Here is a 14,675-nt window from a genome sequence, read left to right on the forward strand (position 1 = left end):
GCAGTCATTGTTATTTTCCAGTCATCTACTATTCTAGTATAATCGCAATGTTTTGGAACAAACTGCCTATGAAAACAGAATCTTTTTACAAAAAATAAACACTCAAAATGCATGTTCCAAATTATTATGCACAGCAGTTTTCAACCTTTTTTTTTTATTATTTTGAACAAAAAAATGGTCAGTTGTGAAGTTATAATTATTATCAGCGTATTACAAAATGAAATCAAACAGTTTTCAAGTGAAAACTTTATTCTAGGTGATGTTACATTTGCACATAGGACGCCTTGTTCGAAAGAAGCTTCTGAACTCTCTCGTCCATTGAATTTGTCAGTTTTTGGATGGTTTCTGCGTCAATTGTTTTGCATGTGGACAGAATACCCTCCCAGAGCTGTTGCTTAGATGTGAACTGCCTCCCGCCATCATAGACACTCCTTTTGATGATGCTCCAGAGGTTCTCAATGGGGTTGAGGTCAGGGGAAGATGGTGGCCACACCATAAGTTTGTCCTCTTTTATGCCCATAGCAGCCAGAGATGCAGATGTGCTTTTTGCAGCATGAGACGGTGCATTATGATGCATGAAAATGATCTTGCTGCGGAAAGCACGGTTCTTCCTCTTGAACCATGGCAGGAAGTGTTGTTTTAGAAACTCCACATAGATTATGGAGTTCATCTTTACCCCTTCAGGGATCATAAAGGGGCCGACAATCTCTCTCCCCATGATTCCAGCCCAAAACATTACTCCACCTCCTCCTTGTTGGCGCCTTAGCCGTGTTTTCATGGGGTGTCCATCAACCAACCATCCTCCACTCCATCCATCTGGACCATCGAGCGTTGCACGGCACTCATCGGTGAACAAAACAGTTTGGAAGTCAGTCTTCATGTATCGTTTGGCCCACTGGAGCCGTTTCTGCTTGTTGCAGTGGATAGAGGTGGTCGGCAGGATGGCTTACGCACAGCTGCAAACCTCTGAAGGACCCTGCATCTTGTTGTTCTGGGGACGTTGGAGGCACCAGCAGCTTCAGAAACTTGTCTGCTGCTATGACAAGGCATTTTTGCAGCTGCTCTTTTAACCTTACGCAATTGCCTGTTGGAAAGAGTCCTCAATTCGTCCTTATCAGCACGCACACGTGTGTGCTGGGAATCAGCTACATACTTCTTGATTGTGCGATGATCACGATGAAGTGTCTTGGCAATGTTGATTGTAGTCATGCCTTGACCTAAATACTCCACAATTTGTTGCTTCTCAGCAGCCGACACATCCTTTTTCTTTCCCATTTTGGCCACAAATGTAGGCTGCTTAATAATGTGGAACAGCCTTCTTAAGTAGTCTTGCCTTTATTTGGACACACCGGCCAAACTAATGTGCACAGGTCTCTGCAATTCAGTGATATAAAGAGCCCTGACACACATCACCATCAATGAGTTTAAATGACAAACAAAAAAATTCTAACCTTATCACTCCTAAACTCTTTGTGCAGAATCATTTGGAACACAGTGTATATCTCAGGTTCCAGAACTCCCATGGACCTGGGAGTTGCACAGTCAGATGCGCAATTTCTTCAGGGCCATGAGGACATTTTTATGAACCTGTACCTCTGACGACGCGTCTATAATTCATAATTTCATGGCGGTGACGGTTTGACTGGAAGGCCACAATAGACGTGTATCCTGTGGCCACCTGACATGCGTCCTTTAATCGAGCCCCCAGGCGCCTCCTTGTCCCCTGCTGGTGTGGCTTCCTCATTGAGCTTTGAAGTACCTTCTGCCTGCTACACTGAGCTTAACTCCATTACCATGCTAAAAGGAACTTTATTCATGAGAAAAAGGCCAGGAGCGCTCATCTCTGCAGACCTGTGACCAGGAGACAAAATGGAGTCACACCAATCTCTGTTAGTATGCCTGTATCCAAGATGGCGGCTGCTCCCTCATCACAATGGCGCTCGCCCATCTGAGGGTCTCTGTGTGCAGCTCTGCGGCCCTGCCGTGTTCAAAAAACAGTGTAGAGTAGTGTAGCAGAGTGAGTGAAGTGTGATGTAGCAGAGCGGTGTGTGCAGGGGGAGATGTAGCAGAGCGGTGTGTGCAGGGGGAGATGTAGCAGTGCGGTGTGTGCAGGGGGAGATGTAGCAGAGCGGTGTGTGCAGGAGGAGATGTAGCAGAGCGGTGTGTGCAGGGGGAGATGTAGCAGTGCGGTGTGTGCAGGGTGAGATGTAGCAGAGCGGTGTGTGCAGAGGGAGATGTAACAGAGCGGTGTGTGCAGGGTGAGATGTAGCAGAGTGGTGTGTGCTGGGTGAGATGTAGCAGAGCGGTGTGTGCAGGGGGAGATGTAGCAGTGCGGTGTGTGCAGGAGGAGATGTAGCAGAGCGGTGTGTGCAGAGGGAGATGTAACAGAGCGGTGTGTGCAGGGTGAGATGTAGCAGAGTGGTGTGTGCTGGTGAGATGTAGCAGAGCGGTGTGTGCTGGGTGAGATGTAGCAGAGCGGTGTGTGCAGGATGAGATGTAGCAGAGCAGTGTGTGCAGGATGAGATGTAGCAGAGCGGTGTGTGCTGGGTGAGATGTAGCAGAGCGGTGTGTGCAGGGTGAGATGTAGCAGAGCGGTGTGTGCAGGGTGCAATGTAGCAGAGGGGTGTGTGCAGGGTGCGATGTAGCAGAGCGGTGTGTGCAGGGGGAGATGTAGCAGAGCGGTGTGTGCAGGGGAGATGTAGCAGAGCGGTGTGTGCAGGGTGCGATGTAGCAGAGCAGTGTGTGCAGGGTGAGATGTAGCAGAGCGGTGTGTGCTGGTGAGATGTAGCAGAGCGGTGTGTGCTGGGTGAGATGTAGCAGAGCGGTGTGTGCAGGGTGAGATGTAGCAGAGCGGTGTGTGCAGGGTGCGATGTAGCAGAGCGGTGTGTGCAGGGTGAGATGTAGCAGAGCGGTGTGTGCAGGGGAGATGTAGCAGAGCGGTGTGTGCAGGGGAGATGTAGCAGAGCGGTGTGTGCAGGGGAGATGTAGCAGAGCGGTGTGTGCAGGGTGCGATGTAGCAGAGCGGTGTGTGCAGGGGGAGATGTAGCAGAGCGGTATGTGCAGGGTGAGATGTAGCAGAGCGGTGTGTGCAGGGGAGATGTAGCAGAGCGGTGTGTGCAGGGTGAGATGTAGCAGAGCGGTGTGTGCAGGGTGAGATGTAGCAGAGCGGTGTGTGCAGGGGAGATGTAGCAGAGCGGTGTGTGCAGGAGGAGATGTAGCAGAGCGGTGTGTGCAGGGGGAGATGTAGCAGAGCGGTGTGTGCAGGGAGAGATGTAGCAGAGCGGTGTGTGCAGGGGGAGATGTAGCAGAGCGGTGTGTGCAGGGGGAGATGTAGCAGAGCGGTGTGTGCAGGAGGAGATGTAGCAGAGCGGTGTGTGCAGGGAGAGATGTAGCAGAGCGGTGTGTGCAGGGTGAGATGTAGCAGAGCGGTGTGTGCAGGGAGAGATGTAGCAGAGCGGTGTGTGCAGGAGGAGATGTAGCAGAGCGGTGTGTGCAGGGGGAGATGTAGCAGAGCGGTGTGTGCAGGGAGAGATGTAGCAGAGCGGTGTGTGCAGGGGGAGATGTAGCAGAGCGGTGTGTGCAGGGAGAGATGTAGCAGAGCGGTGTGTGCAGGGTGAGATGTAGCAGAGCGGTGTGTGCAGGATGAGATGTAGCAGAGCGGTGTGTGCAGGGTGAGATGTAGCAGAGCGGTGTGTGCAGAGGGAGATGTAACAGAGCGGTGTGTGCAGGAGGAGATGTAGCAGAGCGGTGTGTGCAGGATGAGATGTAGCAGAGCGGTGTGTGCAGGAGGAGATGTAGCAGAGCGGTGTGTGCAGGAGGAGATGTAGCAGAGCGGTGTGTGCAGGGTGAGATGTAGCAGAGCGGTGTGTGCAGGATGAGATGTAGCAGAGCGGTGTGTGCAGGAGGAGATGTAGCAGAGCGGTGTGTGCAGGATGAGATGTAGCAGAGCGGTGTGTGCAGGAGGAGATGTAGCAGAGCGGTGTGTGCAGGGAGAGATGTAGCAGAGCAGTATGTGCAGGGTGAGATGTAGCAGAGCGGTGTGTGCAGGGTGAGATGTAGCAGAGCGGTGTGTGCAGGGTGAGATGTAGCAGAGCGGTGTGTGCAGGGTGAGATGTAGCAGAGCGGTGTGTGCAGGGTGAGATGTAGCAGAGCGGTGTGTGCAGGGAGAGATGTAGCAGAGCGGTGTGTGCAGGGAGAGATGTAGCAGTGCGGTGTGTGCAGGGGAGATGTAGCAGAGCGGTGTGTGCAGGGTGCGATGTAGCAGAGCGGTGTGTGCAGGGTGAGATGTAGCAGAGCGGTGTGTGCAGGGTGAGATGTAGCAGAGCGGTGTGTGCAGGGAGAGATGTAGCAGAGCGGTGTGTGCAGGGGAGATGTAGCAGAGCGGTGTGTGCAGGGTGCGATGTAGCAGAGCGGTGTGTGCAGGGGAGATGTAGCAGAGCGGTGTGTGCAGGAGGAGATGTAGCAGAGCGGTGTGTGCAGGATGAGATGTAGCAGAGCGGTGTGTGCAGGAGGAGATGTAGCAGAGCGGTGTGTGCAGGGAGAGATGTAGCAGAGCAGTATGTGCAGGGTGAGATGTAGCAGAGCGGTGTGTGCAGGGTGAGATGTAGCAGAGCGGTGTGTGCAGGGTGAGATGTAGCAGAGCGGTGTGTGCAGGGTGAGATGTAGCAGAGCGGTGTGTGCAGGGTGAGATGTAGCAGAGCGGTGTGTGCAGGGAGAGATGTAGCAGAGCGGTGTGTGCAGGGAGAGATGTAGCAGTGCGGTGTGTGCAGGGGAGATGTAGCAGAGCGGTGTGTGCAGGGTGCGATGTAGCAGAGCGGTGTGTGCAGGGTGAGATGTAGCAGAGCGGTGTGTGCAGGGTGAGATGTAGCAGAGCGGTGTGTGCAGGGAGAGATGTAGCAGAGCGGTGTGTGCAGGGGAGATGTAGCAGAGCGGTGTGTGCAGGGTGAGATGTAGCAGAGCGGTGTGTGCAGGGTGAGATGTAGCAGAGCGGTGTGTGCAGGATGAGATGTAGCAGAGCGGTGTGTGCAGGAGGAGATGTAGCAGAGCGGTGTGTGCAGGGGGAGATGTAGCAGAGCGGTGTGTGCAGGGTGAGATGTAGCAGAGCGGTGTGTGCAGGGAGAGATGTAGCAGAGCAGTATGTGCAGGGTGAGATGTAGCAGAGCGGTGTGTGCAGGGTGAGATGTAGCAGAGCGGTGTGTGCAGGGAGAGATGTAGCAGAGCGGTGTGTGCAGGGGAGATGTAGCAGAGCGGTGTGTGCAGGGTGAGATGTAGCAGAGCGGTGTGTGCAGGGGAGATGTAGCAGAGCGGTGTGTGCAGGGGAGATGTAGCAGAGCGGTGTGTGCAGGGGAGATGTAGCAGAGCGGTGTGTGCAGGTGAGATGTAGCAGAGCGGTGTGTGCAGGGGGAGATGTAGCAGAGCGGTGTGTGCAGGGGAGATGTAGCAGAGCGGTGTGTGCATTATACAGATGAGAGGAACGTTCTCTTCTCCAGACTGTTATAATCACTGCTGTTTCTGCAGGAGTTCCCGATGCTGGAGAAGATGAACCCCTCGTGTGCACCATTACCGCGCAGCAACGTCATATTATCACATGGCGCCCTGAATAACGACAGTATGCGGATGCTGCATCGGCACAGGTGAGACTGCAAGGGGGAGAGAGACTGCACATGGAAGAGGGAGAGAGACTGCACAGAGGCAGGTTTCTGTAGCAGGCTGATAAGACACCCTTGTGACTGCTCTCTCTTCAGCCCTCTCGTAGTCCTGAGTTCAGTCCGCCATTCCTCATCCTCCCTCTCATCACACACCTCCAGCGACACTGGGACCACGACCACCGCGGTGGACAGCGAGACCGAGGATCCCTACAGCATGCAGGTGACGGTCATGAGCAGCGCAAAGAAGCATAAAACTGTATTGATTAGTTGTACGTGTGTGTTATGTTCAGTGGCGAGCAACCCCTCTGCACCCGGGACGGTGACTCTGCATATGGTAATGGGGACTCTCCGCGCTCGCTGACTCTCTGGACTTTCCACGCTCGCTGATACTCCACCCTCTCTTTGTCTCCACCCTGTTTGACTGACTCCGCGCTCTCAGACTACCCACTCTTGCTGACTCTCCACCCTCTCTGACTCTCTGCTCTCTCAGCGCTCGCTGACTCTCTTCTCTCGGCGCTCTCTGACTCTCGGCGCTCGCTGACTGCGCTCTCGGCGCTCGCTCTCTGCTCTCTCAGCGCTCGCTGACTCTTTTCTCTCGGCGCTCTCTGACTCGGCGCTCGCTGACTCTGCTCTCTCGGCGCTCGCTGACTCTGCTCTCTCGGCGCTCGCTGACTCTGCTCTCTCGGCGCTCGCTGACTCTGCTCTCTCGGCGCTCGCTGACTCTGCTCTCTCGGCGCTCGCTGACTCTGCTCTCTCGGCGCTCGCTGACTCTCTGCTCTCGGCGCTCGTTGACTCTGCTCTCTCGGCACTCGTTGACTCTGCTCTCTCGGCACTCGCTGACTCTCTGCCCTCTCAGCGCTCGATGACTCTTCTCTCGGCGCTCTCTGACTCGGCGCTCGCTAACTGCTCTCTCGGCACTCGCTGACTCTGCTCTCTCGGCACTCGTTGACTCTGCTCTCTCGGCGCTCGCTGACTCTCTGCTCTCTCAGCGCTCGATGACTCTTCTCTCAACGCTCTCTGACTCTCGGCGCTCCCTGACTACTCTCTCGGCGCTCGCTGACTCTGCTCTCTCGGCGCTCGCTGACTCTGCTCTCTCGGCGCTCGCTGACTCTGCTCTCTCGGCGCTCGCTGACTCTGCTCTCTCGGCGCTCGCTGACTCTCTGCTCTCTCGGCACTCGTTGACTCTCTGCTCTCTCGGCACTCGTTGACTCTCTGCTCTCTCGGCACTCGCTGACTCTCTGCCCTCTCAGCGCTCGATGACTCTTCTCTCGGCGCTCTCTGACTCGGCGCTCGCTAACTGCTCTCTCGGCACTCGCTGACTCTGCTCTCTCGGCACTCGTTGACTCTGCTCTCTCGGCGCTCGCTGACTCTCTGCTCTCTCAGCGCTCGATGACTCTTCTCTCAACGCTCTCTGACTCTCGGCGCTCCCTGACTCTGCTCTCTCAGCGCTCGCTGACTCTCTGCTCTCTGACTCTCGGCGCTCGCTGACTCTGCTCTCTCGGCGCTCGCTGACTCTGCTCTCTCGGCGCTCGCTGACTCTGCTCTCTCGGCGCTCGCTGACTACTCTCTCGGCGCTCCCTGACTCTGCTCTCTCAGCGCTCGCTGACTCTCTGCTCTCTGACTCTCGGCGCTCGCTGACTGCTCTCTCGGCGCTCGCTGACTCTGCTCTCTCGGCGCTCGCTGACTCTGCTCTCTCGGCGCTCGCTGACTCTGCTCTCTCGGCGCTCGCTGACTCTCTGCTCTCTCGGCGCTCGCTGACTCTGCTCTGTTGCAGATGCTGCTCCCACATTCTCTCCACGCCGGATCCATCACCAATGTTTCTGCGCTCTCCTCCTCTTACACAAGCCCCTCCTCCTCCAGTCTCAGCTCCACCCAATCTGCACCATCTCAGCTCATTAACTCTGCGCCGTCCAGCACACGAGGTAACGTGGACGTCCGGGGTCCTGACAAGCGCGATTTGGCGTCAGGAGTTGCTGACTATCATCTTCCCCCAGGTTCCCCTTCGCTTCCGGATAAATATCAACATTCGCGCGACTTGGTGATGCTGCTTCCTGCTCCACGAGACCGGCCCAGCAGTGCCATGTACCAGAGTGGTCCGGAGAGCGGCCAGGTAAGGGTTAATGCCGCCATGCAGACATTCTGTTTTATATCTGGCACATCCAGAGCTGTATTCATACTTCTGCTGGGTCTGTCAGTACGGCGCGTGCTCTGCTGCAGTGCGTTCCTGGAAATGTCGCGTGTCCCGCTTCAGTGCCTTCCTGGAGATGGCGCTTGTTCCGCTGCAGTGCGTTCCTGGAGATGGCGCACGCTTGGCTGCAGTGGCTTCCTGGAGATGGCGCGTGCTACGCTGCAGTGCGTTCCTGGAGATGGCGAGTGCTCGGCTGCAGTGCATTCCTGGAGATGGCGAGTGCTCGGCTGCAGTGCGTTCCTGGAGATGGCGCGTGCTCGTCTGCAGTGCGTTCCTGGAGATGGCGCGTGCTCGTCTGCAGTGCCTTCCTGGAGATGGCGCTCACTCCGCTGCAGTGCCTTCCTGGAGATAGCGCTCGCTCCGCTGCAGTGCATTCCTGGAGATGGCGCTCGCTCTGCTGCAGTGCGTTCCTAGAGATGGCGCGTGCTCGGCTGCAGTGCGTTCCTAGAGATGGCGCGTGCTCGGCTGCAGTGCGTTCCTGGACATGGTGCGTGCTCGGCTGCAGTGCGTTCCTGGACATGGTGCGTGCTCGGCTGCAGTGCGTTCCTGGACATGGTGCGTGCTCGGCTGCAGTGCGTTCCTGGACATGGTGCGTGCTCGGCTGCAGTGCGTTCCTGGAGATGGCGCGTGCTCGGCTGCAGTGCGTTCCTAGAGATGGCGCGTGCTCGGCTGCAGTGCGTTCCTGGAGATGGCGCTCGCTCTGCTGCAGTGCCTTCCTGTAGATGGCGCGTGCTCGGCTGCAGTGCGTTCCTAGAGATGGCGCGTGCTCGGCTGCAGTGCGTTCCTGGACATGGTGCGTGCTCGGCTGCAGTGCGTTCCTGGACATGGTGCGTGCTCGGCTGCAGTGCGTTCCTGGACATGGTGCGTGCTCGGCTGCAGTGCGTTCCTGGACATGGTGCGTGCTCGGCTGCAGTGCGTTCCTGGAGATGGCGCGTGCTCGGCGGCAGTGCATTCCTGGACATGGTGCATGCTCGGCTGCAGTGCGTTCCTGGAGATGGCACGTGCTCGGCGGCAGTGCGTTCCTGGACATGGTGCGTGCTCGGCTGCAGTGCGTTTCTGGAGATGGCGCATGCTCGGCTGCAGTGCGTTCCTGGAGATGGCGCGTGCTCAGCTGCAGTGCGTTCCTGGAGATGGCGCGTGCTTGGCTGCAGTGCGTTCCTGGAGATGGCGCGTGCTCAGCTGCAGTGCGTTCCTGGAGATGGTGCATGCTGCTGGCTCCGTGCATCTCCCACAATGCAGTGCGGCGGCCGGGCTCTCTTCTCTGCTCTCCTCACTTCTCTCTTTTCTGGTGGTCTTTCAGCGCTGCGTGTACCCCCGAGCTCTGTTCCAGCAGGTCCTCGGACCGTGCAAGCCGTGCAGTGACCCCAACCTGTCCGTAGCGGAGAAAGGTGAAGACCCCCCTGCACATACACAGGAAAGATGGCCAACGAGTCCTGTGACTGCCTATAGTGCTCAGTGGGAGGGGTTTATTGATGAGTGGGAGGAGCTAAAATGGTAGTCACAAGTGGGTGGAGTTATAACCCCATGATTCTTCCGAAACATTATAAGGTTATTGTTGTGTCTAATCCTCCTGCTCCTTCTACTCCCTGCACGGCTCAATGGCGCCTCCTGACGTCACAGTCCTGGCGGCTCCCAGCAGCTGGAGTCTGGATAGTGGAACCCGAGAGTCACTGCCATTCCTCACATCACACGTCGGGAGCGTCCTGACACCGACGGGGACCCCCAGGGGCCTGACACAGGGTACGTACACAGCGACTGCACCTGCAGAATGGGGAGCGCAGCTCTGGGGTATAATACAGGATGTAACTCAGGATCAGTAATGTAATGTATGTACACAGTGACTGCACCAGCAGAATAGTGAGCGCAGCTCTGGGGTATAATACAGGAGGTAACTCAGGATCAGTAATGTAATGTATGTACACAGTGACTGCACCAGCAGAATAGTGAGTGCAGCTCTGGAGTATAATACAGGAGGTAACTCAGGATCAGTAATGTAATGTATGTACACAGTGACTGCACCAGCAGAATAGTGAGTGCAGCTCTGGGGTATAATACAGAATGTAACTCAGGATCAGTAATGTAATGTATATACACAGTGACTGCACCAGCAGAATAGTGAGTGCAGCTCTGGGGTATAATACAGGAGGTAACTCAGGATCAGTAATGTATGTTCAGTGACTGCACCAGCAGAATAGTGAGTGCAGCTCTGGAGTATAATACAGGATGTAACTCAGGATCAGTAATGTAATGTATGTACACAGTGACTGCACCAGCAGAATAGTGAGTGCAGCTCTGGGGTATAATACAGGAGGTAACTCAGGATCAGTAATGTATGTTCAGTGACTGCACCAGCAGAATAGTGAGCGCAGCTCTGGGGTATAATACAGGATATAACTCAGGATCAGTAATGTAATGTATGTACACAGTGACTGCACCAGCAGAATAGTGAGTGCAGCTCTGGGGTATAATACAGGATGTAACTCAGGATCAGTAATGTAATGTATGTACACAGTGACTGCACCAGCAGAATAGTGAGTGCAGCTCTGTAGTATAATACAGGATGTAACTCAGGATCAGTAATGTAATGTATGTACACAGTGACTGCACCAGCAGAATAGTGAGTGCAGCTCTGGGGTATAATACAGGATGTGAATGTAGTTACTGCTCAGTTTGCAGATAAGGACTGACATCTGCAGTTACTTCTGTGCTTTTACCTCCCGTCTCGTTCTCTACAGGCCATTACTCTCTGCACTTTGACGCATTTCACCCCTCTGTAGGGGATGGGGGTCCGGCGTTACCCAGCAGATCCCTACGTAAGGTACTGCTATAATATTACCCTGATCTCTTGCGTGATACAGGAATCGATATTTCGCGTGTGTCATGAATCACAGGGGGAATATTTTTGATGATCCCACCTCTGTTACCAATATGTATGTCATGAACCGGGGGTGTTTGGTTGCCCCCAGTTCATTCTTCAGTTATTTACTTATATCCCACTTCTCAGTTCCAGTTTGGAACTTGCAGCTCTGTGGCGCCCTCCGTACCCTCAGGTCAGACACGGAATTGCACCTAGGATAATTAGTCACCAGAAAGGCTGCCTGCTATGTACTGGCTATTGGGCACCCTGCAGTGAGGGTGATATAATTATTCCCAGCCAGAGCCAGGCAATACACTTATAAACCCCTTTCCGTCACTACCAATTTCCCCAAAAGCGCAGGACACTTTGCCGCCACCAGCTCCTATTACTATGACTAATAGCGGGTCAGGAGCCAACCCAATCAGTAGTGTAATTTATTTCAGAGGAAGTTGGAGGTATGTTTTAGAGCAAGGAAAACGAAGCTAGTAGATATTATAACTTTTACTCCAAAAAGATTTGGCAGTGTTTACAAAAAATATAAAAAAACGATATTACAAGAATGAGACAATTACAGTATGTACAGATCAATTACAAAATAAAAGGGATTAAAGGTGAAAATAAACTTACATTTGTCTTATGTCATTCCATGGTAAGCCATGTGACAGGGAGGAGGGGGAGCATATGTCCCAATGCATCCGAGCAGATTGCAGTGTTTCTGTTAGCTCACTTCCTGGGCAAAAGCTACTGCTAAAATGAGGCTGAATCTGTTATACCCTCTGCTAGTGACATCACTGAGGGGCTGGATACGCCCCCTTTGGAAAGGTATGAAAACCTTCTATTAAACACATCTCAGGGTATGAACCCAAAACTATCATGCTCCCGAGCATGAGCTGGGCGTTAATTTGAGCCCAAACATGAGGGATCTGTATGATCCGGTTAAGTAGTAATCCATTTCTCGAAGTCTGCTGGTACGGGAAATTAGAAAACGCACTGGTGTTTAGGTTTATTAATGCACATTCCAAAAATGTCAGCTTCACACCTATACCACTACTTGGGGTCGAGTTATTCCATACTATTAAGTTTATAGATGACCAAAAGAGCACGTTTCCACAACTGCCTTCAGCCAGCTTAGGGTCATAAACTACTCAGTGGGGGGCTGCTGCACACTGGTATCACGTTGCACAGAGTGTGTAGTGAGAAGGAGCTGGGACAGGGGGTCAGAAAGCCCATAGCGTGTGTCTGTAAAGCCATGGAACCTTCTAGAAGTATACTCAGAATATGGCATATTTATACTATCGTGACATCACGCATCCGTCCCCCTTTCTGCCCCGGTAGTGTCAGTGTCGATCATGTCCTGCAGCAGGTGCTCAGGTTGTGTAGGAGGATGCTGGACATGATATATTACTGTGCGCTCTCTCCTCTCCGCAGAGCCCCCTGCACACGATCCCGGCCTCTCCCACCAGCCCTCAGTCTTGCCTTGATGGCAGTAACTCTCCGCTCTCGGGCAGCGCCAGCAGCGGGGTCTCCTCCCTGAGTGAAGGCACCTTTCCTGGCTGTCCAGATGGGACCCCAAGCACAGACTCCCGGACTGAAGAGCAGCAGAGCGGATGTTTCCAGCACTACCCCCCGGTGCGGTACAGTCTGTCCGATCCCAACGGGCTGGAGGCTGCAAAGGTCCAACCTTGTCGAAGCCACTCGGCCCCCACTGGGGTCACCCCGCCCCGGTCACCCTGCGGGGAGCGAGATGAGGGGAACGCAGAGCACGATCGACTACGGAGACCCAGGAGGAACTGCCACACGGTCAAAGAGCAAGCGGCGCGGGTCGGATGGGATCACAACATGGGCAAACCATAGTCATGGACTGAAGTGAAGGAGTCTGGGGGCAAGAGGGGGTCGTTGTGTGGAGCGGGCAGGGGCCCGGAGGGGTCAGTGTATGGGGTGAGAAGTCAGTCTATGGGGATGTAGAGTCGGTGTATGGGGGGGCGAGCGTATGGGCGCAGGGTATATGGGGTGAGAGGTCCATGTATGGGGCAAGGAGTCGGTCTATGGGGGGTGTATGGGGCAAGGGGTCAGCGTATGGGGTGAGGGTATATAGGGTGAGCGGTCCGGTTATGGGGGGTGTGTGGGGCGAGGAGTCCGTGTATGGTGGGGTGTGTGGTGCTAGGAGTCGGTATATGTGGATAGAGGTCCGTCTATGGGATGAGGGGTCAGTGTATGGGGGTGTATGGGGCAAGGGGTCCATCTGGGGGTGTATGGGGCGAGGAGTCAGTGTATGGGGGTGTATGGGGCAAAAGGGTCAGTGTATGAGGCATGGGGTCAGTGTATGAGGGTGTGTGGGGCGATGAGTCTGTATATGGGATGAGAGATTACAGTGTGCACAGAAGGGTTCTTTGTTGTAAGGGAGCAGTGAATGAAGGGTGTCCGGGGTGAGGGGTGGTGTATGGGGGTAAGGGGTCAGTGTATGGGGTGAGGGGTCCATTTATGGGGTGAGGGGTGGTGTATGGGGTAAGGGGTTAGTGTCTGGGGCGAGGGGTGGTGTATGGGGTGAGGGGTGGTGTATGGGGGTAAGGGGTCAGTGTATGGGGTGAGGGGTTCATTTATGGGGCGAGGGGTCTGTATGGGGCGAGGGGTGGTGTATGGGGTAAGGGGTCAGTGTCTGGGGCGAGGGGTGGTGTATGGGGCGAGGGGTGGTGTATGGGGCGAGGGGGGGTGTATGGGGCGAGGGGGGGTGTATGGGGCGAGGGGGGGTGTATGGGGCGAGGGGGGGTGTATGGGGGTGTATGGGGCGAGGAGTGGTGTATTTGGTGTCTTTGGCTCCTGGATGAGGATGATGATGGCTCCTCTCGCCCCTGCGCTCCTTCCTGTCATCTGTGTTATTTCCAGCTTGTCTCTTGTGCCGCCCCGGACTCTGGCATCTTCGGCACCGTCAGCGCTCGGTGTTCCCGCGCCCAGGTGCCACCTTTTGATGTCTACGAGGGTAGCGAGGATCGGTAACCCTGTCCCTCCATCACCATCAGACGGGGCCAGGCTCCCTCGTTATGTGTCTCCATATTGTCGGCTCCGGCGGTGCTGTGTTGTGTCTTTGATGCTCCGCTTCCCGCAGGGTGTGTGTATATACGGTGTCCGCATGTCCCCGCACACCGCGTGCCGTCCGGTCTGTGTGTAAATACGATTTTCACTGTTCTATTGTGAGATTTTTTTTTCCTTCAGATGGTTGTTATATGAAAATAAAGTTTATCGCCCTAAAAAAATCTGCAAAATTACTGCCTGCGACAAGCGAGAGTCTGACGCCCCATTACACACGGGATACTGACCAGAAGGACTTACAATGTCACGTGCTCGCCCTCTGGTGGTGTCTGAGGGTATAACATAACATGCTCACCCTCTAGTGGCCTCTGTAGGTATAACATCACATGCTCGCCCTCTGGTGGTCTCTGTGGGTATAACATCACATGCTCGCCCTCTGGTGGTCTCTGTGGGTATAACATCACATGCTCGCCCTCTGGTGGTCTCTGTGGGTATAACATCACATGCTCACCTTCTAGTGGCCTCTGTGGGTATAACATCACCTGCTCGCCCTCTGGTGGTCTCTGTGGGTATAACATCACATGCTCACCTTCTAGTGGCCTCTGTGGGTATAACATCACATGCTCGCCCTCTGGTGGTGTCTGAGGGTATAACATAACATGCTCGCCCTCTAGTGAACTCTGGGTATAACATCACCTGCTCGCCCTCTAGTGGTTTCTATGGGTATAACGTCACATGCTCGCCCTCTAGTGGCCTCTGTGGGTATAACCTCACATGCTCGCCCTCTAGTGGTTTCTATGGGTATAACATCATATGCTCGCCCTCTAGTGACCTCTGTAGGTATAACATCACATGCTCGCGCTCTAGTGGTTTCTATGGGTATAACTTCACATGCTTGCCCTCTAGTGGCCTCTGTGGGTATAACATCACATGTTCGCCCTCTGGTGGTCTCTTT

At 54.6% G+C, this 14,675-nt stretch overlaps 1 protein-coding gene across 5 annotated transcripts in view; it reads left to right on the plus strand.

The window, feature by feature from the left end:
* Positions 1-13,151, plus strand: part of DOCK3 (dedicator of cytokinesis 3) — a 300,167-nt gene extending 287,016 nt beyond the window's left edge. For 3 of the 5 annotated variants that reach the window (XM_077277041.1, XM_077277045.1, XM_077277044.1), the window contains 8 exons: positions 5,518-5,633; positions 5,745-5,868; positions 7,423-7,570; positions 7,643-7,758; positions 9,137-9,224; positions 9,457-9,576; positions 10,572-10,654; positions 12,122-13,150. In XM_077277041.1, coding sequence (XP_077133156.1) covers positions 5,518-5,633; positions 5,745-5,868; positions 7,423-7,570; positions 7,643-7,758; positions 9,137-9,224; positions 9,457-9,576; positions 10,572-10,654; positions 12,122-12,547 — 1,221 coding nt within the window. In that variant the 3' untranslated portion in view covers positions 12,548-13,150. Of the gene's footprint in view, positions 1-5,517; positions 5,634-5,744; positions 5,869-7,422; positions 7,571-7,642; positions 7,759-9,136; positions 9,225-9,456; positions 9,577-10,571; positions 10,655-12,121 lie in introns of all 5 variants that reach the window. The other 2 variants (XM_077277042.1, XM_077277043.1) reach the window with 1 other exon arrangement.
* The last annotated feature ends 1,524 nt before the right edge of the window (positions 13,152-14,675 follow it).

The sequence above is a fragment of the Ranitomeya variabilis genome, chromosome 8 (genome assembly GCF_051348905.1).
Source record: "Ranitomeya variabilis isolate aRanVar5 chromosome 8, aRanVar5.hap1, whole genome shotgun sequence".
Classification (NCBI taxonomy): domain Eukaryota; kingdom Metazoa; phylum Chordata; class Amphibia; order Anura; family Dendrobatidae; genus Ranitomeya; species Ranitomeya variabilis.